At 55.0% G+C, this 26,208-nt stretch overlaps 1 protein-coding gene across 3 annotated transcripts in view; it reads right to left on the bottom strand.

The window, feature by feature from the left end:
* Window positions 1–7,722: 7,722 nt before the first annotated feature.
* Window positions 7,723–26,208, bottom strand: part of WIPI2 (WD repeat domain, phosphoinositide interacting 2) — a 39,789-nt gene continuing 21,303 nt past the window's right edge. For 2 of the 3 annotated variants that reach the window (XM_040455785.1, XM_040455787.1), the window contains 10 exons: window positions 20,916–21,085; window positions 18,764–18,860; window positions 18,021–18,118; window positions 17,500–17,592; window positions 14,743–14,813; window positions 12,344–12,451; window positions 11,238–11,402; window positions 10,272–10,379; window positions 9,310–9,440; window positions 7,723–8,424 (listed from right to left, as the gene is read on the bottom strand). In XM_040455785.1, coding sequence (XP_040311719.1) covers window positions 8,312–8,424; window positions 9,310–9,440; window positions 10,272–10,379; window positions 11,238–11,402; window positions 12,344–12,451; window positions 14,743–14,813; window positions 17,500–17,592; window positions 18,021–18,118; window positions 18,764–18,860; window positions 20,916–21,085 — 1,154 coding nt within the window. In that variant the 3' untranslated portion in view covers window positions 7,723–8,311. The remainder of the gene's footprint in view (window positions 8,425–9,309; window positions 9,441–10,271; window positions 10,380–11,237; window positions 11,403–12,343; window positions 12,452–14,742; window positions 14,814–17,499; window positions 17,593–18,020; window positions 18,119–18,763; window positions 18,861–20,915; window positions 21,086–26,208) is intronic. The other variant, XM_040455786.1, reaches the window with a different exon arrangement.

Below are 26,208 nucleotides of genomic sequence, written 5' to 3'. Positions count from 1 at the left end.
TCCCCCGGCTTATGCAAATAGAAACCCCCCAGAAGGCAGCCCCCCACGCACACTGCGGAGCTCTGGGTTTCTCAGGCAGTGGAGGGACCGGGCCTGGGCATCGGGCCAGCAGCCTCTCCACCGCCCGCAGGGCCCCCAGTTCAGCTCTCCTGCCGTGGAGCTGGTGCATCCTTTTGGACACGAGGTGCTGGGAGCGCCCTTTCCCTTGGTTTTAAAGACACAAATGCAGGGGCACCTGGGTGGCTCCGTCGGTTGGGTGTGTCCGGCTCTTGATTTTGGCTCAGGTCATGATCTCGTGGTTCGTGGGTTCAAGCCCAGCATCAGGCTCCGCGCTGGGGGTCCTTGCTCTTCCTCTCCCTGCGCCACCACTCCCCCCACCGCCCCGCCTCTTAAAAATAGACAAAACTTTAGAGACACAAGTTGGAAAAAAAAGACATTCAGTGTCCCACGGGGCTGGGGAGGGCGTGAACTGACTGAAATGCTCACAGGCTGCCAGTGGAAGTGAAAACCGGTACAATCTCGGGCAGTCTCCGAGGATGGCCGTCCCCCCTCTCTTCCCACTGTTCCACATGCAGAGGTAGAGCTCCCCCTCCCTTAGACCTGCCCTGATCTTCTGACTCGTCCGGGTCAAAGGAACGAAGTCAACAGCACAGCATACCAGTTTTTATTTTGAAAAGAAAGCCGGCAGCCTCCACGTTCACTCTTTGCAAGTCGGCCACCGTGTAAGAGGTCTGACCGCCAGCAAGCCACCATGCTGCAAGGAAGCCCAAGCAGCCACGTGGGGACACGGCTGCCCGCGCAGCTGGTGACAACTCCAGCCACGTGAGTACAGAGGCCTTTTGGGGGTTCGAGCTGATGGAGAGCGGCTGGGTCCAGCCAGATTGCAGTCGTGATGAACAAATGTTTCAAGCCGAGTTGTGGCTGATGTGCTCTGCAGCAGGATCTCTGTTCCGCCATAACCATCTTGGAAGGCTGGTGCCATCTTCTGAGGCTGCACATTGGTAAACCTCATGCTCCGGCCACCCCACTCCTAGGGAATAACCCCACAGGAGTGTCCCCAAATACGTATACGAGAATGTTTGTAGCGACGATGTTCGGACAGCCCCAACCTGGAGACGTCTAGTAAGACCCACACGTCCAGCAAGAGAAGTACATGTAAACAAGTGATGTCAATGTCACTTCCACACAACGGAAAACTACACGGCCACGATGACACGTGGGAATTTCCTGAAAAGCCAAGAGAAAAATGTAGATGTCCTCTTCTAAATATATCCTCTGGGACAGTGGGGCTGTCTATAAAACCCAACAAAAAAGTCTTTTCATTCCTTCCTCCATTCATGGGTCTGTCGAGTCTTCATGGATCCTAAGTGAAATGCTCCATATTCGAGGAAGTTGCAGGCTGCAAGTGAGGTCACCCGGGAGGAGGGGGCTGTGGGTGTGCAGCAGGGGTGCCCAGGGAGGGGAGACCTCCCGCCAGGCCTGAGGACCTGCCTGACGTCACATCCGGCTGCCCACGGGAACCCGGAAGAGAGTCCTGGTGTCTGGGACATCGGAGGTGACCTTTCCCCTGCTGTAGGCTGAATGTGCCCCAAATCCATAGGTCGGATCCTAACTTTGGGGTGCAGCCCTCGCGAATGGGATTAGTGTTCTTACAAAAGAGACACCCGCGGAGCTCCCTTGCCCGTCCCACCTTGCGAGGCTGCAGTGAGAAGACGTGGTCTGTGAGCCAGGAAGCAGCTCCCTCCAGACACAGAACCCGTCAGCCCCTGGGTCTGGGAAACCCGGCCTCCTGAACTGCGAGACACGCACGCGCCACGCACGCACGCACGCACGCAACGTCACGCCCCTGCCGTCCGACACTTCCTGGCCGTCTTCTGGCTGCCACCGTAAACCTTCGCTCGGGCGGCCTCTGTGCCCCACACACAAATCCTTTGTTAGAGAGCAGATTCCAGTGTGGGGACTGGAAAGATAAGACCTCCGTTAATAGTTGAGGGAGAACACGATGTCGCGGCAGAGCTACATTATCATGTAAAGAGATCAACTTATAAAATGCCGTCAGAAAAGCAGCTGGAAGGAAACACACCAAAACGTTAACCCTGCATCAGCTCAGGGTAGGGGTGGAGGTGGCCTCGGTCCTCTTTATCCATCCCTATTTTTTTCGGAATTGTGCGCACAGACCCTCTGCGTTTACGATCAGAAAACCGTTACCAATGTTTATGTTGAACACAGAGCGGGTGGGAGGGGCTTCAACCAGGAGGACCCCACCCCTGTGTGCCAGGACCACCGCACGCCCGCTTCCCAGGCAGGAGGCAGAGGGAGCTCCCCCTCCCACACTGGCCCGCAGGCCTCCTGCGTGCTGCGCCCAGGAAACGGGGCCTCTAGGCCCGCACCGCACAGATGCCTGCACAGCCCCGCAGCTAAGACAAAGAGGAAGACGGCCGAGGGCCCCCTCTGTGGGCCTGCTCCCCACGTGTCACGCGCTGTGGGGCGGCTGGGAGAGTGGCCCAACCTCACTGAAGGGCCGAGGAGAGGGACCCACAGTGTCAGGGCGAGGTGGCATGTCCGGGTGAGGCGGGACAGCCGTCCACCCCATTATGAAAACCTTACCTCGAGGGATTCCAAGCAGTCTGCTGCTGGAGCGTAATCGCAAACAGACCATGTTTTATTTCCATTTTTTATTCAGAGAGGAGCCCAGCAACCGTGGCTCTCACCCGCCAATGCAATCGGTGAGCGTTAACAGAGTAAGCCGGAAGGTCTAAGCCCCGGAGGCACAACAGGGTAGCTACCTTTAAGTTCAAATCCAGCAAGTTAATGACGGCGTGTTCCCGCCTGTCACAACCGCGCGGACGGAACGGATGAGGAGGCAGGTCCCCTTGGAGCGCACGGCCGGCAGCGACAGAGCCCCGTGTGGTCTGTCCCTATGACCTCCCAAACCCCGTTCCCTCTGAAGAGCCTAGCTAGTGACACAGCCAACGTGGCCTGGCATTTCCTTCCCCGAGAGGCTATGCGATGAGCATGACCAGCCCGGGGGGAGCCGGTGACCGGCCGCAGCTGGGAAGTCGTGTAAATGGAAGGGAGCGCTCCATTTAGAAGCCACCTAACATCATTATCCCCCATTACTACAGGTACTGCAGTGGTGACCAGGGCAGGCAGGGCGAGACTTCTAAGGGCTTCTTTTTAGAAACTCACTTTATCTTACTTAAGAGCTTGTTCTGGGGCTGGCTCTCTGGAAAGCTGGTTTGAACAGGGCATCCCAAGGGCATCATTTGAAAAGGTGGTTGGAGTTTGTAACGTTCCCCATTTAATATGCACCCTGCCTTCTTGTTTCAAGCGCTTCAATCCCTACAGGACCCGCGTGCCTTCGCGCGACGCCCATCTCGGCGTTCCCGCCGCGTGGACACGTCTGAGCCCGCTCGTGTCCTGGGCCCGACAGACTCCGACTAGACTGGGGAAGGTCAAGGGGTGTCCTCCGGGGAGAAAAGGGGCAGCAAAGAGCCCCAGCGCTCTGCCCCAGCCACCCCGCGTCACGCTCCCTTGAGACAAAAGGCCCAGACGCTTCTAAAGATACATCTTTGTGTCAATCCACTGAAATAAGCACAGGAGGAAAAATAAATTACAAATGTTCTCTGTAAAAAAAAAAACACGACGACCGTGGGCGCGTGCAAAGACTCACGGGGTCTCGTGTGCCTCCCCGCAAACCGAACTGCTGTGTCAGCGCCCTCACACAGGACGGCGGCTGTCAGACCGACGGCGTGCGGTCCCAGCAGGGACGCGGCCCCCACGGCTTCGGGCAGTCGCCCCCTCAGAATCTCACCTGCTGGGGTCCCGGCACGCCTTTTCAGGACATTAGACGTGTCTCCGCCTTCGACGTAAAAAGGAACAAGTCCTCCAGCCTGGAGGGAGGTCTGTGACACAGCAAACCGGTGCCCAGGAGGAGGCGCTGCCAACAGAAGCCTCCACACTAGCGCTGCGCCCCGGTGACAGCGGGGCCCAGGCAGGGGTGCGGGCGGAGCTCCTCCCGCTACAGCCTCCTCCCCAGACAGAACCCCACGGCCTCGGGGGCGGGGCGAGCGCACGCACCTGCTCAACCCTGCCCAGCCCGCGAGGGGCGGCGTCCTGGGAACATCTGGCAGATGAGGCCGAGAACACTAGCGGACAGGAGCGTGTCGTCTGTTCCATAGAGGACAGGAATCAGCTCCAGAGGAAAACCTTTATGAGATGTCACTTGGGCTTCAGGACTCTGATATTCTGCCCAAGTGCTCGAGGCAGAAGGACAGCGCATTGAAACACGAGACAGATGAGATGGAGGGCCTGTGAGGCGGCAACGAGGCCGCGAAGAAAAGGACATCGCAGCTTCTAATTTCTTAATGCAGTTAGTTATAAACGCTAACAGCAAGGGGCCATCCGCTCGGATGTGGAATCGGTAAGCACGTTTCCCCACGGCGTGCGCGTGCGCACACGCACACCTTTCCCCCTCGGCCCCCTCATGCGCACGTGCACCACACACACACACACACACACACACACACACACCCTCCCTCCCTCCCCCCCACCCATATACACCGGCAGCACATACAACAGCTTCACCTACAAAGGAAATGTAAGAACGAACAGAAATTACAACTCGGTAAAGTGATACAACATAGGAGTGAGGAATCGAAACAGTTCCTTTAAATTCTGAGCTTTAAAAAGATTTAATTTTTCCAAATTAAAGACTTTCCTGGTCAGATATCGGGGAAGGATAAGAAGGGCTGGCCACGCCTCAAAATCCAATTTTTTTTGTGCTTCACAAAATCCACAGAATGAAAAGGTACAATACGGGCCAAGGGTCAGGACCTGGTAGGAGCCCAAATATCCATCAGTGAGACCGGCTTGGCAATGAGCTGTCATTGTACGTTCTCAGTAAGAAAGCAGTCATTCACAAAAGAGAATTCTATAGAAAGCGCTCCTCCCACACAGAATACCAGTGGCTTGAACGCACTCTTTTTCGTCTGACACCACAGAACCCGATCCAAAACCTTTCCGCCCGTCCACCGTCAGTTTAAGAATTAAGTACACTTGTAAAGTAACATATTTGGATTTTCAGCTGCACTAGCTACAGAGTCATACACGCATGTTAGCCGAGGGCTCCTGTCATTCCCTGCATGCACAAGACAGGACCTACAGACACATAGGGCAGGGGACAAACAAAACCAAACCAGCATGGCCCACGCACACCCCGCAGACGGCCGCACAAAACCTCGGACGACAGCGGGAATGAGCCCGGAACTCAGCTCCCACCACTGACTGGCCTGTGACCTGAGCACATCTAGTCTTTTCTGTACATGACTCACCATCTTCCCCATGGCTCCCCAAATGGATCTGAGTAGGCAGCGCCCAGGAGCCCCTCCTTGGCGAGCGGGGGGGGGGGGGGGGGGGGCGGCGGCGGCTGCAGGGGAGTGGGACAGACGAGGCACGAGCTTGTGGCCTGTGCCGGCAGAAGGGAGTCTGCTCTGGGGTGACTGTGGAGTCTCCCCCAGCAACCCTCCTGCCCAAGACCCACTCCCGCAGCTGCTCAGGGTCCTGGAATCTGGGAGTGGGAAAGGCAGGGACGACAGGGAGCCACGTGACCTTGACTGGGCCTTACACTCACACTGTTCTCGTTTCACCTTTCCCACCGGCTCAGTATTCAAACGAGAACCGAAGAAGAACCATCGGTTGCATTTGGTCAGACGAATTTCTGTTTCAAAGGTTAACCGGGCATTTGCAGCATGCATGTCCCGTTTAGGCAGTGGCCCCTCGGGGCAGGGACAGGAGGAGACCGAGGCCCCAGGCCCACCCAGGCCAGCTGACAGTACGGTGCCAGGATCGGGGGGCTGCCGCAGGCGTCTTCGGCTCCAGCTTCCACCTGACTGTGGCTTCCGCTGCTTTAGGAAACACAAAGGGTTTGGTCCCAGTCCACACCGCTCTATGAAGCAGGCTTCCAGGTTTTGTTTCCTACCCCGTGATTCTTTCGGAAGTTCGGAAAGTGAGGACATAATAAAGTTACTATCTGCGTACGGCTTGGAGTTCAGCACGTCAGTGCCCCGTCTGGTTCGGCTGGGGTCCCGTCTTGTTTAAGCCTCGGGTGCGGCAGCAAGAGTCCTGCTAATGTGCATCTCAGCGGCTTCTCCCAGATTTGTCCTCTCCAGCGCCCCCCGCATGCTCCTCCGGCTTGCTGATGCCCAGGCACAAAGAAGCACCTGGCCAGCCCTGTCGTTGCCCCTTGGGGCAGGGCAGGCAGTGACAGTCACAGCCACTCAGGCCACCTTTTCTAAGCGTCCGTCCCACCATCGAGGAGATGGCGGCTGACAGGGCCACCAATCCCAAAGACAGACAAAGCCACGCACTCCTGGCCAGGAGGAACCACAGAGCAGACGTGACTCCTCACGTCGCCACAAGCGTGCAGGCCGACGGAAAGGTACCCAGCTCGGCAATACTGAACACACAACAGGAAAGGCGGTTCTCTCTTTGGTAGTCAGGAGACCCTAGCTGAGGGCCCCACGTCCGCTACGCAGCCTCTGACACTAGTTTTCCCGTGAACACTCACCCTGGCCAAAGGCACCACCAAAGACATGGAGTGCAACGCCTTGCTCCAGAGGGAACAGCGAGTGGGCCTTCCGGGTCTGACTCGGGCAGGCCGTGTCCTGCGCGGGGCCTCAGCAGACGCACACCCTATCGCCCCCGTGACTGCGGGTCACGCTGGCAAGCGTGCCCGCCTCCAGCCTCCAGAGGAAAGTAGAGTATATTCTGCCCTCACCTTCGACTAATACGGCACGTCCACTCGTTGCCACAACCGGCGTTTCTGGAGATTTCTGCCACAGTCAGAGCTTACTCTGGGTGCCCCCTGCACCTAGGCTTTCTACCTGAACCGCCGGGCACACAGCCGCAGGCACTTGGAGCAGGTGCCTCTCCCCCTTCTCCATCCAGGCCGCACGACTGCCGAGACCAGACAAATACAACCCGGAGCAGATGCCTCTGCCCCTCTCCCGCCTCGGCTCAAATGCCCGACAAAGGGAAAAGGGAGGGCAGACACATTTTTGCTTTTTCACTTCTATCCTTAACTGTCACCATTCCACAGAATCCACCACGATCCTTTATGCCGCTAACTCCGTTTGAACGGCCTCAAAACTTTACCGGCTAGATGTCTTGGTTTGGAATGCAGAGTTTGAGGTATCTGCGGTTGTTTCAGGCTGTGAAAACGAAAAGGGAAGCTGGGCAAACACTGGGACCCGTGACCACAGCCCCGCGTCACTCTGCCGGACAATTCCTTAAGACTAAATGGAAAAGGCACGTATCACACTGGAAGGCAGGCGCTCAGAGCCAACCTCCCCGTTTCTAGCTCTCTCTACCACTTCTGACGCAGGTGAGGAGAGCCCCTGACAGTCAGCGGGGCTCAAGGTCAGAGGACAACTCGGGTAGCCACCACGCTGTAATTCTGTGCTCTGTGGGTCCAGGGAGCCGCTACTAAATTCCCTAAAAACAAACAAGCCCCCCACACAGTTATTCAACAGGAAAATTAAAGACCAGATAATTTAATCACACAAACCAGACCACTTTCCTCGGCGCTGGCCTTCCCGGGTGCTCTTTCAAGTTCACGCGCTGTCCGAATACAAGGTTTTTAATGCCAGAAAGAATCACTCTCCTCCAATACCCACGTGGAAAATAAGGCCAGAAACAAAATAAAAGTCCAACAAGCAAGAATTCCCAGAGTAATCCAATCTGGAAAGAATTTAATTAACAAAATAAAACGGGGAAAAGGGCCCGGGAGGGGCTCCGGGGAGTGAGCACTCCTCCCCACGGCTGACGCCCCAGCCTGGCGAGCCCACAGAGGGCTCTTGGACCCGCCGAACAGGTCCGCCTGGACACCCACAACCACTGCGCGATGCTGCCGTCCCCCGAAGACGCTCCTCACTATATACAGATTTTAAAAACCAGACAACTGCGGGCGTCGTAAAGTGGCTTCTAGCTCTCCTCTCCTCTGCTGGCTTGGCACATTAATGCATGCAAAGCAAGGAGGTTTCAAGGGCTTCACCGAACAGTTAATTTTGGCAAAAAGAGAAAACAAACGAAAAGCTAAGATTCCTAAGCGGGATTAAAAGCCACTGAAGTGAAAACAATGTATTTCTCGACAGTATGGAATGACACTACGGCTACAATCTTTTTTTTTTTTTTCTTTTGAAGTCTCTGCCGTCCTCTCCCCAACTCAGGTCAAAGTTCATAGCAGCATAACACAAAGTCCTCTGTCAAGCCAGTGTCCTCTGCTTCAGGGGTCAGAGTTCACAGGTCAAGTTCAGTCCGTCCGAAGAATCATAGGGGGGTGCTCGCTGTCTTCCTCCAGCCGCAGGGCGCTGGCCTCCTCCTCCAGACACGCGCCGCCCGCGGCTCCCAGCTCGTCGGCGTAGGCTGCAAAGAGACAGCGCGGCCACGCTCAGGGGCTGCGAGGCAGGACGGCGGCAGCCAGCGGCCATGGAGGCCGCGCGGGGACACGGCCGTCGGCGTGTTTACAGGCCGCGGCGCACACTAAGTCTGAACCGTCCTCCCTCTCTGACTACAAGCCTTTCGCGGCCTTGGGCAGCCCCAGGTGAATCAGGTATTTTCCAAAATTCCTAAACGTCAAACGAGATGGCTACACAGTAAACGGGGCTTCCCGACAGCCAGGCCGCAAATTTTCCTCCACAGACAGAGTGGGAACAGTTCTCGAACTGGTGATGCGGGGTGCTCGTCACCAGATACCCAGGGCCTTACCCAACAGAAAGGGCCGCTTCACCGCACAGAGCAATGGTGACACCTACAGTCTCCCGTGGGAGCAAAATGACAGGATCGCCCCCCTGAGGTCAAGGTGGTTTTGGGGGTGGGGGGTGGGGTGGATGCCTGCATGGCCTCCCCTGTGTCTGTCCCGCAGCAGGAGGGGCCCCGAAGGCAGGCCTACAATCCCATCCTCCCAGGGCCCCAGTGCCTCCCAGGGCCTCCCAGTGCCAAGGGGGTGCCGCACGCTCGCCCGGTGAGCGATCACACAGGACCAAGGGCGCCCCCTTGGCAACGTCAAAATCGAGGGTGATCTTTTAGCAGCAAGACAGGAACAATTCACACGCACCCAAAGCAGCCTGAGCCATCATGACTACTCCTTCGAAAACGGATACAAGTAGTTCAGCCTCGAACCACCCCCCCCTTGCCAACAGCTTGCCTCAGGGCACCGCCTGTCCCGGCCCAGGGGAAAGGGCGGGGGGGGGGGGGGGCAGCAGCACGGGCCGCACACATCTACCTCCGTGCCTGTGGCACAGCCCTTACCAAGTCTGGTCGGAGACGAAGGCACGTGAGTACCTGTGGCGACAGCCGTGCCGTAGGTCTGCGTCACTAGGGGGCAGTCGTGAGAGGCCGAGTCCAAGATTTCATTGGTGGCCTCCATGCTGCCGTCCAACCTGGAGGGAGGCAGGAAAACAGACGGCGAGGCCGTCAGGGATCCTCACAACTCAGCCTCGTGGGCCTGTGGGGCCAGAAGTGCCCAGAAAACCCAACAGGCTCACCCAAAATGGACACACGTGTGCGCTCCCTCCACTGTGCTGACTAGAAGCTCATTCCCTGTGTTCACTCGGACTTCTCACCAAGATTTCTACCTGGGAAATCTGGTGAAAGTTATACCCACTGAGATAATCTCCCATTTTTAAGACTGAGAATCATAAGTAGAATCTGCTGTAAAAAAAAGACCCCAGTTATAACGTTACAGTATTATAGGATCATTGGTAGGGGAATTCCTGCGTAATTCAAAAAAAGCAAAAGCAACAGCAAACTGCACTCTTCCCAATGAACAAATGTGAATTTCTTCTTTTCGAAGAGAACACCTGTGTCCCACGTTGAGGCAGCAGGCTCTCCAAGAACGCTCAGTGTACCGTGGACGACACCAAGAGCATCATCCCTTTCCTGGAAAAGGCTAAGTTCCCGCCTCGGTCGGCCCGGCCCGGCCCGGGGACGGACGAGCACAGCGCCGGCCGCCTGTCCGATCTCTACGCAGTCACCGCACTGGGCCACCAGCAGAGCAGCGCCGAGAGCCGGGGCCCGCGCCCTCACCCAGTTCTGTCTGCGCAAGGGAGTCTCCTCAGCGGCACAGGCCAGCCCCGCGGGCACATGCCCGTCTGGGTCACTCACTGGCTTTTGGGGAACCGGGCAAACGCACGGCGGTGGGGGGGGGGGGGGGGGGTGCCTGACATCACAGTACCCGCGCTGGCGGTGCTGGCCGGCTGAGGCCCACTTACTTGTGCTGCTTCATCAGGGTGCACTCGCCTCCCTCCTGGGGGTCCAGGTTGTACATGTACAAGTACCCGTCGGAAGCTCCCACCAGTAGCCGGGGAATCTTCTGAATTCTAGGAAGAATCAGAAGGAGCCCGGTTCTAGAACCTCCGCTTTCATACAACATTCTTGGTAAACCAGGAGCCTCGCCTGTGGCACAGCCAGGAAGGCCTCTCACCCCCCACCCCAAAGGAGCAGAGTTAGTTTCGTGCGCTCCACTGGTGAGAAGAGAGATGACGCCCGCCCGCCGCCTGAGGCCACAGCATGGGGGCTGCGGGTGCACTTCGTGCGAATCGACACCCAAGCCCACAGAAGAGCTGGGAACAAAACCACTTCCATGGCTTCTCTGAATGCTAAGCGTAGATATTTCAACTACGTTAGTTGGACAAAGAGGAGGTCAAGTAACGTTTGTTACGTGCACGGAATCACGAAGACGTGCTATCGCGGAATTTTCAAGACAGTATCTCCCTGCGTGGCTACACTCTGGACAATCCGACGAAGCTCACCAGGCGCCTTGTGCATTCTGAAGACCCACTCCAGAGCGACACAGACAGCCCTGGACTAGGTCACAGTGCAGGTTCTGTAGGTCCCAAGAGGTTAACTATTGGCGGCCTCCTATAGTTCAGATTTAGGCGGTTTCTTTAGTAACACGACCAATATTCCCAACAGAAACAGAAAGAGGAAGAATTTTTGGATCAGAACAACGCAGGGGAAGCATTTCAGTCTAGTAACGGTGAAGAGGCACTTGGGGGTTCCCTCCACTTCCACTTAACTCTTGACCAAGCTTTGCAAAGGCCTAAGTTCCGGGCTGTTCCCGGGCCGGGAGCAACTTAACGGGGCCACACCTCCACCGTCTGCAGTGATCCGAGACCAGGCTCCTGACTGGATGTACCCTGGCAGGAGAGAGAGAGGTGACCCCTGTCCCTACTCACGTGGCCAGTGAGCAGATGTTCTTGTGGCCACAGAAAGGCAGGCGGACTGTGGCAAAGGCTCTGCCCTGGTTGAACATTTCTGTTACTTGGGAGGGCAAGTAGCTGGTGGACGCCATGAGCACCTTCCCGAAGTACCCGGTCCAGGTGGTGGGCTCCTCCTGAGGTCTAGAAGGAAGAACCATTATCAGATACACAAAGGCGGACTCTCCGCCAGGACAATGACCAGGTCCCACTCACAGAAGCAAGTATCAGCCCTGAAACTGGAAGAGGGGTTCCCCACACCTCGGGAAAAAGGGGCGTAGAGAACGACGAAGTCTCAAGAGACTGGGGACGCTGTGGGCGCATCTCCTGAGAAGGGTCAGAGGAGGCCTGTCAGGTTTCAGAACCTAGAAGAGCCTTGCTCCCCCCAGGGGGCCACACGAGACGGTGGCAGACGGGCAGGCTCCCCACTTTGCAGCAGAAGTGAAAATGCACGGGGCCAGATTCACGACCCGCCCTCCGCCCCAGAACTTTTCAACAGGAAGTCTATGGAAACCTCATGAGCACACATCTCAATTATTTCCCCAGAGCCCGATTTTGTTGTTGTTCACGTGCATGTATTTGTTAACTTATCGTAAATATTCCTTTGAGTAAGACAGCACGTGAACTAACAACACTCAACCTCGTGGGTGTCTTTTTAAAAGTTAAGAAAAGAACCTCTCCTTCGCTGCGCACACCCGTCAGAGTAACGCGGAATTTAAATCAATTGCTTTAAATGCAGAAACCACCTGTGGGCAGGCTGGAGCCAGCACGCACTCCCACGTCTTGTGTGGGTAAAGGCAGTGGAACGAGGGGACATGTGCACAGACCCCAGGACGTCCCTCTTCACACCACCCCCGTCCCCCAACCTCCTGTCCTGCCTCACTGCCTCATCTTTCAGGGAAGTCATTTCACTGCTGAGCCCACATCTGGTGACACTTACACGAGAGGCAGCTCCGGGGTGTTTACTGGCAAAAATGTCTAAAGGCAGGACAACATCCGTGCTGGAATTTCCACCCAGTCAGTGGAAAAAGTGCTTTGTATTTTTTTTTTTTTTTAAACAAACACGTCTCTGCAACTCAACTCACTTTTCTTTCACAGTCTCAAGTTTGAAGATGTGCACAGTCTCAGTGTTGCTGGATGCGGACAGGAACAGGCTGTCCATGCTGAAGGCCAAGGAGCAGATGCTCACACACCTGCGGGTGAGCAAAAGAGGCCTGAGTGACGCGGTCGCCCGCAAACCTCCAAGGGGCGATTAGCAACCTTTCTCCAGGGACTTTAAGGTCAGAGAAGAAAAGTTCTCGGAATTGGCATACTTGAGTCTATGGACATCTTTCTTATTCCTCTCCAGACGCTTTTTCAAAAATTTTTCTGAAGAAAAAATGTTTTAAAGATAATAAATTAAGAGCAATTCTTTACCATACTGCTGGCTAATTTTCTTTGAAATTCCAAATAACAAAGGGATTCAGGGCTTCACTAAACCAGTTTTAGCTGAATCAGGCAGGATTTACAGCACTCAGGTTAATAAAACAAAGTCCAATAATTCAAATCCTCGCAATTCTTAACGTGCAAGGCAGACTGGCAACCTTGGTGGTATCTAAGAGGAAAGCAGAACTTTCAACACGCTCAGACTCTCCAGTTTATCTTAAAAACCGCTGTAAAAATCCCAAAGCCTCAAATGAACCTGAACTTGCTCCTGATACTTAGAAGTACAAGATGCGTCTGCCCCGTCAGGTCAGTACGTGTTTAACGGGTGCCTGTGCAGTGCCGGTGTCGGGCCAAGCTCTGGGGATGAAGCGGGGAAATCAGGAAGGGCTCTTGCTTTCACGGAGCTTCGGTGAGCCGAGTTCGCGGACAGTAATCTGCCGCAAGAAAGGAGAGCCGGAAAGTACGAGTGGGCGGTGCTAGAGACCCGTGGAGGGAAAGGTTGTTGCCACGCGAGGGTCAGCAGTCGGCCGGGTCACGAACTGACACCCAGCACAGGAGACCGCACAGGCGAGACCCGGTGCAGACAGTTCCCTCTGAGGAGCGGGCGTTCAGTGTGGCCGGAGCTGGGAGTCACGGGGCCAGGGCAGCCGAGCTGGAAAAGCAGGGAACGGCAGGCCTCACGCGCCACGGCTGGGGGGTCTGCGGTCGGCCCTGCCGGCAGGAGGCACGCCTGGAACTCCCCCAACAGGCGTGTGCTTTACTGACACTGACACCCTCAAAGAGCAACCTGGGCCACAGTCTGAAGAATGGACCGAAGGGGTCGACGACAGAGACCGAGGCACACAAGAGGTCAGACGGCGGTGATTCGAACTGGGAGGGCAGAGGCGGAAGGGAAAGGGGGTTGGTGGGACTGACCCAGGGTGCCGACACCCCTGCCACCTGACTGAATGGGAGAAAGGAGCCAGTGTGGAGCCCCTCTGACCCAGGCACCAGGTCGATGATGGCGGTGTTCACCAAGATCAGGCACGTGAGCGATGAAGGGCAGATGGGGGGCACCTTCTGGTGGGTCACCGGGGGCCCCAGCATCCAGCAGGCAGGAGAAATACAGGTGCGTGTCAGGAGAGCAGCCTGGGCCACACACACAGGTGGACCCACCAGCACACAGACAACCCGGTTTAGGAGCCTGTGGGAACCTGTGGGGCCGCACAGCACAGGAGGAGAGGCTCCAGGGCAGAAGTGAGACACAGGGAGAGGAAATGGAGAAGCAGTAGCAGTAGAAAAATCGAGAAAGGTGAATGTAAGGAAAACCAAGAGAAAAAAGGCAAGAAACCTAGGAAGCGGTAATGGGGAGGGACTGAGGCATCTGGCTTTGGAGACGGGACCCTAAAGCACGCGTGTGCCGTCTCTGGGAAGGACCCCGGGGATGAGAGGGAGTGCTGATGCACAACGCAAGGTTCCCAGAAGTGGGGGTGGCCAACAGCTGCAGGTTCTGGAAAACCTCCCGGCCCAGTTCCCGCCCTGGGGTGGGCATTATCGGTGGCCCCTTCAGGACAGGGACCAGAGCCCTAGAGCCAGTCCTGTGGAAGAGGACCCAGGGGGTGCCAAGTGCAGACCCAGCAAGGTGTGCGGATGGACAGGGAGATTAGTGGAGGGAGCACCAAACGCTGAGGGGTTTTCTGAGTAGAGGAGCAGGACAGGAGCGTGATGAGCAGGTCGGGAACTCACGGGCCTGCCACCTCAGAGCAGGCCGAGGAAGCCACATGGCTCCAAGGGGTCCAGTCAGGCCGCTTCCTCCTCATTCTTGGGCTGCCTGGCCATTGCCCTCCGTTCTGGGGGGGGGGGTGGCAGACAGAAGAAAGCCAGCTGGCGTTATAAACGTGCTCCTTTACCCGTCAGGACGACCCCCAAGTCCCCTCTGACCGTCTGGCTGGGTTGAGGAACACTTGTGCATTGAAATGGGGCTCTCAGGGCTGCTTTAAGTTTCCACTCGATCCAGAGAACACACACCCGAAATCCAAATGTCAACTCCAAAACCAGTTCTGGGACTTCTGTACCTTACCTCTTAACTCCTCTCCGGAACTCAAAGAGTTTCTGTCCCTCTGGAATGGAAAACACCCTAATCACGGTCCCCTGTGACAGGTGAAAAAGGAAAGAAAAAGGGATTTTAACCGAGTGAGCCCAGCCTTCTGTCTCCTTCACATCAGACTGTGAAGGAAACACAAGGGGCGCCACTCACCAGCAGCTTCCGCACGCCCCCTGCACGCCAGCAGCACCCCACTCTGCCCACGGGAACATTTCCCGCTTCTACTGCGTACTCAACGTTTACGCTTCTCTTCAAATGCGGCCGCTGTAACTCCCTGCTTGCTCTAAACCCCGATACCCTTGGAGTCAACTGTGCAACAGTTCTGGTCCTTCTACGTGGCGTGAAGTTTAAACTCTTACGAGCCGACCCTGCTGCACATCAGGAAGCATCACCTCACTCGGTGGTCTGAGAGGTTCAAGGACCGCCCCCCCCAACCCCCCACCCGGAAGCCTCTCTTGCTGCTTCAGGTTGAGTTACTGATCAAGGGAACCACTGGCTGGAAATGCTACTTAACAGCCTAAAAACAAGTAAGTCTCAACTTCTACATGGTAGGACCAACACTAAGAAAACCCGTATGCCTCAGACAAAGGAGCGTGTGAACGAGCAGTGAGCGGCCCTACTTCCCCGTGTGGGGATGAGCCATTCTCAAGATGCTAGTTTCCTGCCGCTGCCCTGGAGAACGGGGACGTGCGCCTGGAAGGACAGGACTTGGACATCTGAGAGAGTAAGACAGAACATCCAAGAGAGTGAGCACAAGTAGTGCTTTTGACATCCAGATGTTAAAAGAATACTAACAAGCTACGGTCATAAAACACACAGGGAAGAGACTCCTAGGAAAACCTGAAAACGGGTAGTATCTCGAATGTGCGGGGACAGGAAGAATTACTCAGAGGGTCACCTGACACCAAATGCGTGTTGGAAGGTTCAAACTCTTTAGTGTGAAAACCATTCTACGATATCTGACGTGTTTATAAATAGTAAAAATAAATAAATAAGCAAGCTATAAGCAACCTAATTACAGAACACCAGGAATCGTTTCCTTCTGGAAAACGTTCTTTAAATATAGTGATTCTCTCTGGATAAAAAGATACCAAATGAGTTTGCCATTCTTGAGACTTGAAAAGGATAAAATAGCACACTCATCTGCAACAACAACCACAGCAAAGGTTTTGTCCTCTGTAGTCTAAATTTTCGGAGGTAGAAATTTATTTTAACGGCATACCTATTGCGTAATACTAATTAACGGTGAGCCGGTAAGGAGCCTCACTGTGCCCACTGAATGCAGGATCAAGCATATAGCTGCACACGGCTGAGCGCCCCGCAGGACGGGATGCCGCCAAGGGCTAACCCCACGCACCAAGAGTATTCGGGCTAAAAGCAAATCAGAAGATTGCTCTTCATTGTCCAGAAAGCTCCAGTTCTGTTTTTACCGGCCTTGAGGCTCCACAAAATGCTTTAGGGTGCTTCTCTGACCCGATGAGAACTACGGAGACGAGACTTTATTACCCAAGGAGTGACAGAAGCTCACCGCCACTGCCCTAGAAGCGAACAAGGCGACGACGCAATCGTCCAGTGGTGTTTAAAAGCAAAGCCAGGCTTGGAGTCCAAACCTCTGCTGCCACCCAGCTTGGTGACTCCGAGCAAATGATTAATCTCTCTGAACCCTCGATATGAAATGAGAATATGTGTACCTTGCTGGGGGATGGGATGGGGTCATGAACATAAAAGACCTGTGTCCTCGGTGACTAAGGGAACCACAGATGGCAGCGCTGTTGTTACTGAAACTGGGGGACCCTCGCGGCAGAGTTCAAGCGGACTTTTCTCAAATCTTATGTGGTTGGCTGGCTCAAGGGGAGAGGAGACAGGAGGCAGGCTACCTAGGTTGTCGGTGAGCAAGCAACAAAGCACAGCTAGGCAGCAGGGAACTGCACAGAAGAAGCCGGAACAGAGGAGAACGAGATTAAGGAGACCAGAGGAGCTGCAAAGGAACAAGACGTAGCAGCCAAGCTGGGAAGACAGTGACGCCCCTCCGGTGTCAAGAAGGGGGGGGGGGGGGGGGAGAAGAGGTCCAAGCAGAAGGGAGTCGCCCTGTGCTGTGTGGGGAGAACCTTACAACAACCACATCCTTTGAACCCAGAAAGTCTGCTCATTGGAATCTCTTAAGTGAACCGAGAGGCACAAAAAAGATCTGTATGTAAGACACACTATTATCTATATTCCAAATGTGATCATTCCAATCTAAACAGTAGGAAGAACATAAACGTCCCCACAGGGTGACGTCTCGGTAAAGCACAACCAAGTGCCGTACGGCCGTGAGAAGGGTTTTTAACTCTGCGAAATACGACACACGCAGGGCGAAAGAGGATGTAGGTGATACATTCGGCACGGTCACTGTCTTAAGTGAGCAGACACAGAAGGAAAGGAAACAGCGTGCACCGAAATGTGTTCAGACCCGCCCTGGGCGGAACCACGTCCACTCCTCACTGCCATTCGAGTTCCCTGGCACCGCGCCCGCCAGCACCGTCTCAGAGGAGGACGTGGGGCGTGTCGCCCACACGCTCCCACCGCAGTCCGGGCGGCTCGTCCCACGGCCGCCGCGGGGGCCGCTGTCCGTGCTGGTCTGGGAGCCGGTCGACCCAGAAACCCATCTGGTCGCTCGACTGTGTGAGCGGAACTGAAAAGTGTGCCAAAGCCCCCAGACCGGGTTCCCGTCGGGCCACGCGGCAGACGTACCTTCTCCGAGGCGGTGGCCAGCTTGGTTCCACTGGCGTCGAATGCGAGCGCCGCCAAAGGACTGTCGTGAGCCGGGATCATGTTCGCGGCTCTCTGGAAGGCAAGACCGACGTGCCGTGGCCGCCACGCGGCGAGACCACACTCCCCGCCGCCCCCCGTCCCGAGGCTGAAGCGCTGACTGGCTGGGCCTCCGACACCACGCCAGCTGACACCAAGGCCATGTCCACCTGATTTACTGGGGGTGGGGCCCGAGGCAAGGCTGCTCCAAGCAGGCCGTCTGCGAAGTGGCTACAGTTCCCTCCGGCCCTTCCAGCGGCCAGTCTGCCCGAGCTCAGCACTGCGGGCGTGACCACGGGGATCCATCTGCAGGGAGAGGTCACCCGGACCTGCTGTGCCCCCAGGAAGGCAGCAGTGAAACCGCAGGGCCGAGCCACAGAAACGAGGAGGCTGAAGGCTCCCCGGCACCCGGTTCGGGGACGAGGACGTTCGAGCGAGTGACCCCAGCACAAAAGGAGCCTCACCAAGTTGATGGTGTCGAAGACCTGCACCTCTCCGATGGTCGCACTGCCCGGGTACGCCAAGTAACAGTTGTCGTTGTTTATCGACAACGCACACAAGCCTGTGGAAACACACGGAGGCCCAGGAGAGTTAGGACGAGAGGGTTTTCTGTTCCGCTGTTAGAGAGAAGCTGGCATTTACGTAACAAAGAACGCAGACAGTAAAGGGGACCCTGAGCCAGCCCTGGCGGCTGCCGAGCGGGCTTGCTTCTAGCACCACAGCCCCAACCACCTCCTTCAGTGACAAGATTATAAAAACAGACTGCAGGCCTTTGCTTGAAACCGATCAGTAACCTCAGAACTGGAAGCCGACGAAACCAATGGTTTACGTGGTCACAAGCCCAGCAGCAGAGGGAAAGCAGCTTGGTTTAAGATCACTACTTTCCAAAGCAGTCTACCCGGGTAGAAGCTATATGGACAAAATGGCTAATCTTTAAAAGGCAGAACCAAGGGCACTTGGGTGGCTCAGCTGGTTGGGCGTCCGACTCTTGATTTCGGCTCAGGTCGTGATCCCAGCGTTGTGGGATCAAGTCCCGCACGGGACTCGGCACTGAGCGCGGAGCCGGCTTAGGAGTCTCTCCCTCTTTTCCTCTGCCCACCACCCGCCCCCCTGACCCCCACGTGCACACACACTCTCTCTAAAATAAAATCAAAATAAGTGAGAGGCAGAATCAGGCAATGACACTTTCTTCCCGCAACTCGTTTACCTGCAGGGTTCGGAGGGGTCTCCCTGATTGTGTGCAGTACCTTCATGTCCCGGATGTTGTGTATGTAGAGAGATTCCTCCAGGCACACTATCAGCCGCTAGGGAAGGGACGCAACAGAAAACCAAAAATAAAGACACAACACAATGCTTGCTCCCCAGTCTTAACCGCCTCCGGGATACGGAGGCTCCCTGTTCCTTCCGGAACACCAGGCGGACTGGACGCTCGCGGCACAGAGGACGTTGGCCGTGACCGGGCGGCTTTGTTCCTCATTTACCACTCGTGTGACGTCCAAAGCCAGCAGTGCCTGCTCCCGTGACCATTTCTGCCGACTGTACCAGGACCTCTAACCGTGACATTTAATTCACTATTACAGACACTGGTGAACTACAGCTAAGAAGAGTTTATTTTGTGTTTTTGGTTTGTTTTTGTTTGGCTCACTCCTCCCCTCATGAAAAGCAGAGCAGGTGCCTTGGACAGGTCTGGTAAAGGTCAGCTGCTTTCAAAAACCCATGCTGGGGGTACCTGGATGGCTCATTCAGTTGAGCGGCCAACACCTGATTTCGGAACAGGTCGTGGATCAAGCCCTGTGTCAGGCTCTGTGCCGAGCATGGAGCATGCGTGAGATTCTCTCCCCATCACCCTTTTGCCCCCTTCCCCGGCTCGTGTGTGTGCACATGTTCTCTTAAAAACAAAAAACAAACAAACAAACAAACAAAAAACAGAAATAAAGCATGAATAAACGAATAAAGCATGGCAAAACAAGAATAAAAGCCTAGGGTTCTGTTTTTTTTTTTTAACATTTGAGAGATGAGGAGCAAGAGTGAGTGAGTGAGTGAAAGAGAGAGGGAGAGCACACTCGTATGGGAGGGACAGAGAGAGAGGGAGACACAGAGAATCCCAAGCAGGTTCCATGCTACCAGCAAAGAGCCCGACATGGGGCTCAAAGTGACAAACCGTGAGATTATGACCTGAGTTGTAATCAAGAGTTGCTTAACTAAGTGAGCCACCCAGGTGCCATATCTATCGATCTATCTGGAGCAGGGGTGGGGGCGGAGGGCAGGGATAGAGACACAGAGGGAATTCCAAGCAGGCTCCGCCCTGTCAGTGCAGAGCCCCACACTGGGCTCGATCCCTTGAGATCAAGACTTGAGCAGAAACCAAGAGTTGGAGGCTTAACCGACCGAGCCGCTCAGGTGCCCCAAAAGCCTAGGGGTTTTTAAAAGCATGAAAACTCACTCTGCGCTCTCATTATTTTGCAGGTGCAGTTCACACCCCGCTCTGAGGAGAATGACTGCTTGCAGCTGATGCGCCAAGGGACGATTCACACAAGGAAGACGGCCCGGCTCGCACAGTAGCTGGTGCGTGCACGTACACTTGTATGTTTTAGGTTCAAAAGCGTTCAAAAGGTCACGCCTTACAATCCTCCGCTCTGACCCACTTCCGCAGATCACAGCCCCCCTCCCAGTCTGAATCGCACCAGCGCGCCCCCCAGTGCAACCACTCCACCCGGTCGGACGCTGCAGACCCCAGCGCGGCGACGTGCGCTCTGCACCCGGCAACGTCGACAGCTTTCCCTGCGAGGAATACGTGGTTGTCGCGGAAAAGCTGAAGCATCTTCAGGACGGTGCTGCGTTTTGTAGGGAAGCGAAAGCCATGAGGTGGTCTCACGAAATAAGCTCCGGTGCCAGCCACCAAGCGCATACTCTGGGCCAGATGTTTTTGGGAGTGTGGGGAAGACAGTAAGTTTAAAAGAGAAAAAAGAAGAAAAAAGGAAAAAGACGCCCACAGATGTATTTTTTAAGTAGCACCTATGAAAGTGAAAGAAGGGACGAAAACCCTGACGCCACTCGACGGCCGAGTGCGCATTCAGGGGAGCGCTAGGCTTGTGTCTTGACGAGAGTAGAAGTTAACCCGGCGGAGCCCAAGAACGTGCGCGGGGACAGTGTGCTTGGAGCAGAACCGTCGAGGAGACGGAGCTGCATCGGGGAGGCGGCCCGGGGCGAGCAGGACCAGGGCCCGGGGCTGGGGCCCGGGAGCGCCAGCTCTCCCAGGCCCCGGGGGAGACCGGGTGGCGGCAGGGCCGGCTGGAAGCTGCGTGGGAGCGGCGGGGCGGGGACGGGGCGCCTGGCGTCCTGGGCGCGGTGTCGCTCACCTGCCTGTTGAGTTTCACGGCCAGTATGGTGTTCGAGTAGCTGTAGTTGCAGATCTCGGTGCCTTTCTTGAAGTGGCAAACTTTCAGCTTCCTCGGGGCTTTGAGGCTAACGATGGCCACTAGGCTGCTGGAGAACAATCTTTCTACGATGCACACATCTTCGGTATCAGCTGAAAGTACAAAACACACACACGTACGTATTCGTCGCGACGGGCGCGGTCTGCTCACACACGCGGATGCACGTCGAAGTGCACACGCACGACCAGTGGAGCACCGCGGGCTCACAACGGTGGTCGTGTGGCGATGGGACGGGACTGCGGGGACGGTCCGAGAACACAGCGGAGTGGGAAGATGAGCTCGGGGACAGACTACCCCCCGGGTCCACCCCCCTCCTCCCAGGAGGCCCTTCTCGCTCCTCTCTCACACCATCCTGCTCACTCCCGCCCCACAGCGGCTCACAGCCGGCTCCCCGGGCACACCCCGGTCACACCCCGGAACGTGAGCTCCCATGAGGACAGAGGCTTCACGTCCCCGCTCGCAGCTGTGGTCCTGGAACTTCTCCATCAGTGCTTGACAGGCGATGGGCCCCGAATAACCGACCTCTAGAGGACTCGATCTTTCTAAGTCTCATCTCCTCACAGGTAGGCTGGGGACCACGGCTCCTCCGTGGAACTGTCGGGGGGCAGGGGGCCTGCAGATACCGGCCCGCAGCCAGCGCTCTACACCGTTATCTGCCTGCGCCCACTTCAAGTGGGGATACCCCCCACCCACAAGGTGATGTTAAAAGTTAAGTGCACACGTCCTGCACAGAAAGCAGCAGATGCAACAGACCCTCCATAGATACTACCTCACACCCACCCCATCTCCGCTAATGTCCACATGGACCCCAGTCTCTATTTCTGCGCTTGTTTTCTTAGTAAATCCCCGGGTCGGTTCAGATCTAGGAGCAAAGAGAATCCTGGACCGTAGAAAAATCACAGAAGCAGCAATCCCCACTATTTCCACGGGCGGCCTGTGTCTGTCGGGATGCGGCTGCGGTGGGTGCTTCGAGCTCGTACCCGTCCATCAAGCCAGCAGAGACCCGGGACCTACCTCTCTGGACCTGAGCGGGGCACACAGAACAGAGATAACCTGACAGGCGCGGCCCGGGGGACCTGGAAGTCCTGACTATCTGAAGCCTCAGCGATGTTTCCACTGTAACTAAGATGCCCTTAGGCGAAAATTCACACAGAACACAAAATACAAAGTTACCCAAAAGGACTCCTCTCCATTAGCTCTGACGCTGGATTTAAATGGTGTAACAAAGGCACACTTAAGTTTAGAAACCCAACTACTAGAAAAAATGAAAGAATAAGTTCCAAGGGCCCCTTTATGAAGACATACTATTTCCAGGAAAGCGCTTGGAATCAATCATTTCCATACGGATGCGATGGCCCAACGTGCTCAGCATGACCAGGCGCTAACAGACCTGGCGGCAGCCAGAGCCATGTGTGTGCAAAGTGACGTCGTACATGCCTGTGGGGGGAACTACAGGCTCTTATGACTTAGAATAGGCAGTGAAATCAAGTGCCCGATTCGCAGTCCCTTTTACCCAGAACATCACTTCTTTCCCACAGCAGCGGGCTAACCTTTATGCAAACAGAGCAGGGGTCCGTCCGCAGCTCGGAGAAGCTGCCGATCCCATCCAGGACCCGACTCTCACCTGGCTGACCAAACTCAGACAAGACCCATCCGAAGCCAGAATGCTGATCGTGTGCAGCAAGAACTTCCTTCAGGGCCCAACACTTGAGTTCTCTGACCAGCCCCTTCCCTCTGGAAATTGGCGGGGACGCCGCGTTAGGACCATAAGCCAGCTTGGTGAGCAGACGGTCTGCTGGGCCAGGAGGAGCTGGGAAGGGCGCCTGGCGCCACACTTGCTGTGCAAGGTGTTCTGGCCCGGGGGCCAAGGGTGCTCCCTCCATCACTGTCCAACATCTCCCTCTCCAGGCTCCCCCCACCAGTTACCCTGCTCCTTCTTCGGGATTCAGGGACTGTCTGGGGCGCATCTAATTGCGTTCTCTACTTCTCCCTTTGGCGGTTATCACGTTACCACTGGCCATCTGGTGGTGTCCCCCGCCAGCTCGGGCAGTACCCCCAGGTCTGGCACCGCCCGGCACAAGTGCAGCCGGTTTTACATTTGTTGGATGATTGAAAATAGGCCTAGGATTAGATTTTGGGTTGTTTCTCAAACCTTTCAAAACACCACCAAACAAAACACAAAAATCTCTCGAATTGGGTCATATCTAAAAAATGGGCTAATCTTACCCGTGACATCTGCTTCAGTGGTGAAGTGGTCCACCCACAAGAGCTACCTCTAAGGGGCAAAACTCCTTGGTAATGTCCAAGCGCATTCACGCTAACCTAAGCACAGGGCGATTGCTCCCCCTCAGTACGTACCGGGGGTGGATGCCAGGGACCGGGAGAGGCAGGCCCCTCAGGAAAATCAGACTGTAGTCTCGATTCTGTTGTTTACTAGTTACAAGACCTGGTACCCATTTCTTCCATGATGAAGTTAAAAGCTGGAGCCTCAGCTTTATTAATCGTAGGACAGGGAAATAGTGAAGAGAAGTTGGCATACGCAATACCGACTTCTTATTAAACAAGTAAATATTGAGGCACCTGGGAGGCTCAGTCAGTTAAGCGTCCAACTCTAGATTTCAGCTCAGGTCATGATCCCAGGGTTGTGGGATCGAGCCCCGTGTCGGGCTCTCCGCTGAGCCTGGATGGAGCCTGCTTGGGATTCTCTCTCTCTCTCTCTCTCTCTCTCTCTCCCCACCCCCACCCCCCCCGGTCCTCCCCTTGCTTGTGCACTCTTTCTCTTTAAGATGAAACAAACAAAAAAACCCCACAAAACTTACTATTAACTTACTATTATTCTCTGTTTGTAAATTTGCCTGGTTGCTCAAGTTTCTGCGTCACCACCCCCCCCGCCAAGTGAATACTCGTGGTCCCTGCACAGCCATCCTAGACATGCACAGAGGGGCCAGAAAACGTGGACGTGACTGACCCAACACCCCCAGCGGAGGCTGGACGAGGTGACACACTGCCTTCTTGTTTTCAGCTCATTCTGTGAACCATCATCCTTCTCATGGTCTATGTTCTCGTATTTTGTGCTTTTGGTTGGTGATGTCACTGTTTAAAATGGTCCCCAACCACAGTGCTGGCTGGTGCTCCCAAGGGCAAGGAGACTGTGATTGCCTTCCGGAGAATCATGTTTGTCAGATAAGCTTTGTTTAGCACGAGTTACAGTGTTGTCTGTTGTGAGTTCACTGTTGACAAATCAACAATACATATTAAGGTAAGATGCGTTTAAACAGAACCTCCCATAAAGCAAGATCGTGTGTTCATTAGCTGATGACAACATGGTGACCAGAGCTGCACGGGAGCCTAGCCCCGGGAGTGATTGCTGGGTATTCACGGCGTATTTCCAGAACATGACCACAATGGGAACTGACTGTACTTCCCTTCGAAGAATGGATTTTCACTCCTGTCTGACACAACCTTACTGACTTCACCCATTCCACATGCACGATGAGATGCGGGCCACAAGCTGTCCAAGGCCCCGAGGATGGAGCAGGGAACAGGAGCAGGCAGCACCCCACGTGGCGCGGAGGCCGAGGAGAGGCAGGCCCAGGGCCCCGGGCGGCACGGAGACAGCTGAAAGTCAGGCAGAGGAAGAGAGCCAGTGAAGGAGACCAAGTGAGACAGTGGCAGCGGCTGTACGACCCAGGGGACGAGGCTGCAGGAAAGCGGCAGCAACGGCGGGCCGGCCGGCACTACCAGAGGCGGAGGTGAAATGAGAAGTAGTCACTCGCTCTGGGCCCAGGGATGTTATTTGGTGATCTTGACCGATTTTGATGGGGAAGTGGAGGCAGCAGGAAACGTGGAAGGGAGGGAGGAGGCGGAGGAGCGCAGGGAGGACAGTGGCTGCAGACTCACCCGCAGGGGCCTAGCGGTCAGGCCACGCCTCTGTTTTGAAATAAAGGAGCCACGGGATCTATTAACAGAGAGACTGAGGACGCAGTCAAGCCAGGACAGACGGAGGCAAGAACTACTTAAAACCTGGGAGGTGGGCCGTGACAGAAGAAAGGTCACACAAGACAGACCCAGAGCTAACACCACACTCAAAGGTCAAAAACCGAAAGCTTTTTCCTCCAAGTTCAGGAACGAGACAGCGATGTCCTTTCTCACCACTTTTCTTCAACAGGGCGTTGGAAGTCCCAGCCACGGCCACAGGAAAGAAGAAATAAAAGGAAGCAAGAATATCCAATGGAGGAAAAGAGCCTCTTCAATAAACGTGTTGGGAGAACCGGACGGCAACATGTGAAAGAATGAAACTGGACCAAGTCCTCACACCATACACAAAAATAAACTCGAAACAGATCAGAGATCGAAATGTGAGACCTGAAACCATAAAGCTCCTTAAAGAAAACACAAGCAGTGAGCTCTTCTGACCTCAACTTTGGCAACATGTTTCTACACGTGTCTCCTCAGGGAAGCAAGACAAAAGCACAAATAAACTACTGGAACTGCACCGAAATAAAAAGCTTCTGCACGGCAAAGGACATCATCAACAATATGAAACGGCAACCTACTGAATGGGGGAAGATATTGGCAAATGAGATACCCGATAACAAGTTAATATCCAAGATACGTATAAATAAAAAAACTCAGCTAAACACCAAAAAACCCCAATAATCTGATTTTTAAATGGGCAAAGGACCTGAATAAACATATTTCCAAAGAAGGCAGACAGATGGCCAACAGACACATGAAAAGATGCTCGACATCACTCATCATCAGGGCAATCCAAATTAAAACCACAAGGAGATATCCTCTCACACGAGTCAGAATGGCTAGTACCAAAAAGAAATAACAAATGTTGGCCAGGCTGCGGAGGAAAGGGAACCCTGGGGCACTGGTGGTGGGAGTGGAAACTGGTACAGCCATTTGGAAAACAGTAAGGAGGCTCCTCACAAAATTAAAAATGGAAATACCACCCGATCCAGGAATCCCACTACTGGCTATTTACCCAAAGAAAATGAAGACACTACTTTGAAAAGATGCACGCATCCCTAGGCTTACTACAGCACTGTTTACAAAAGCCAAGACATGGAAGCAATCCAAGCGTCCGTTGATGAATGAATGGATGGATGAAGAAGACGTGTACACACGTATGTACATATGTACACACACACACACACACACACACACACACAGAGGAATATTATTCAGCCGTGAAAAAAAGTATGAG

This window comes from Herpailurus yagouaroundi, unplaced genomic scaffold (genome assembly GCF_014898765.1).
Source record: "Herpailurus yagouaroundi ecotype Mexico unplaced genomic scaffold, PumYag 216, whole genome shotgun sequence".
Taxonomy (NCBI): Eukaryota; Metazoa; Chordata; class Mammalia; order Carnivora; family Felidae; genus Herpailurus; species Herpailurus yagouaroundi.
Note: the sequence above shows the minus strand (reverse complement) of the source record. Positions and strands in the feature narration are given on the sequence as shown.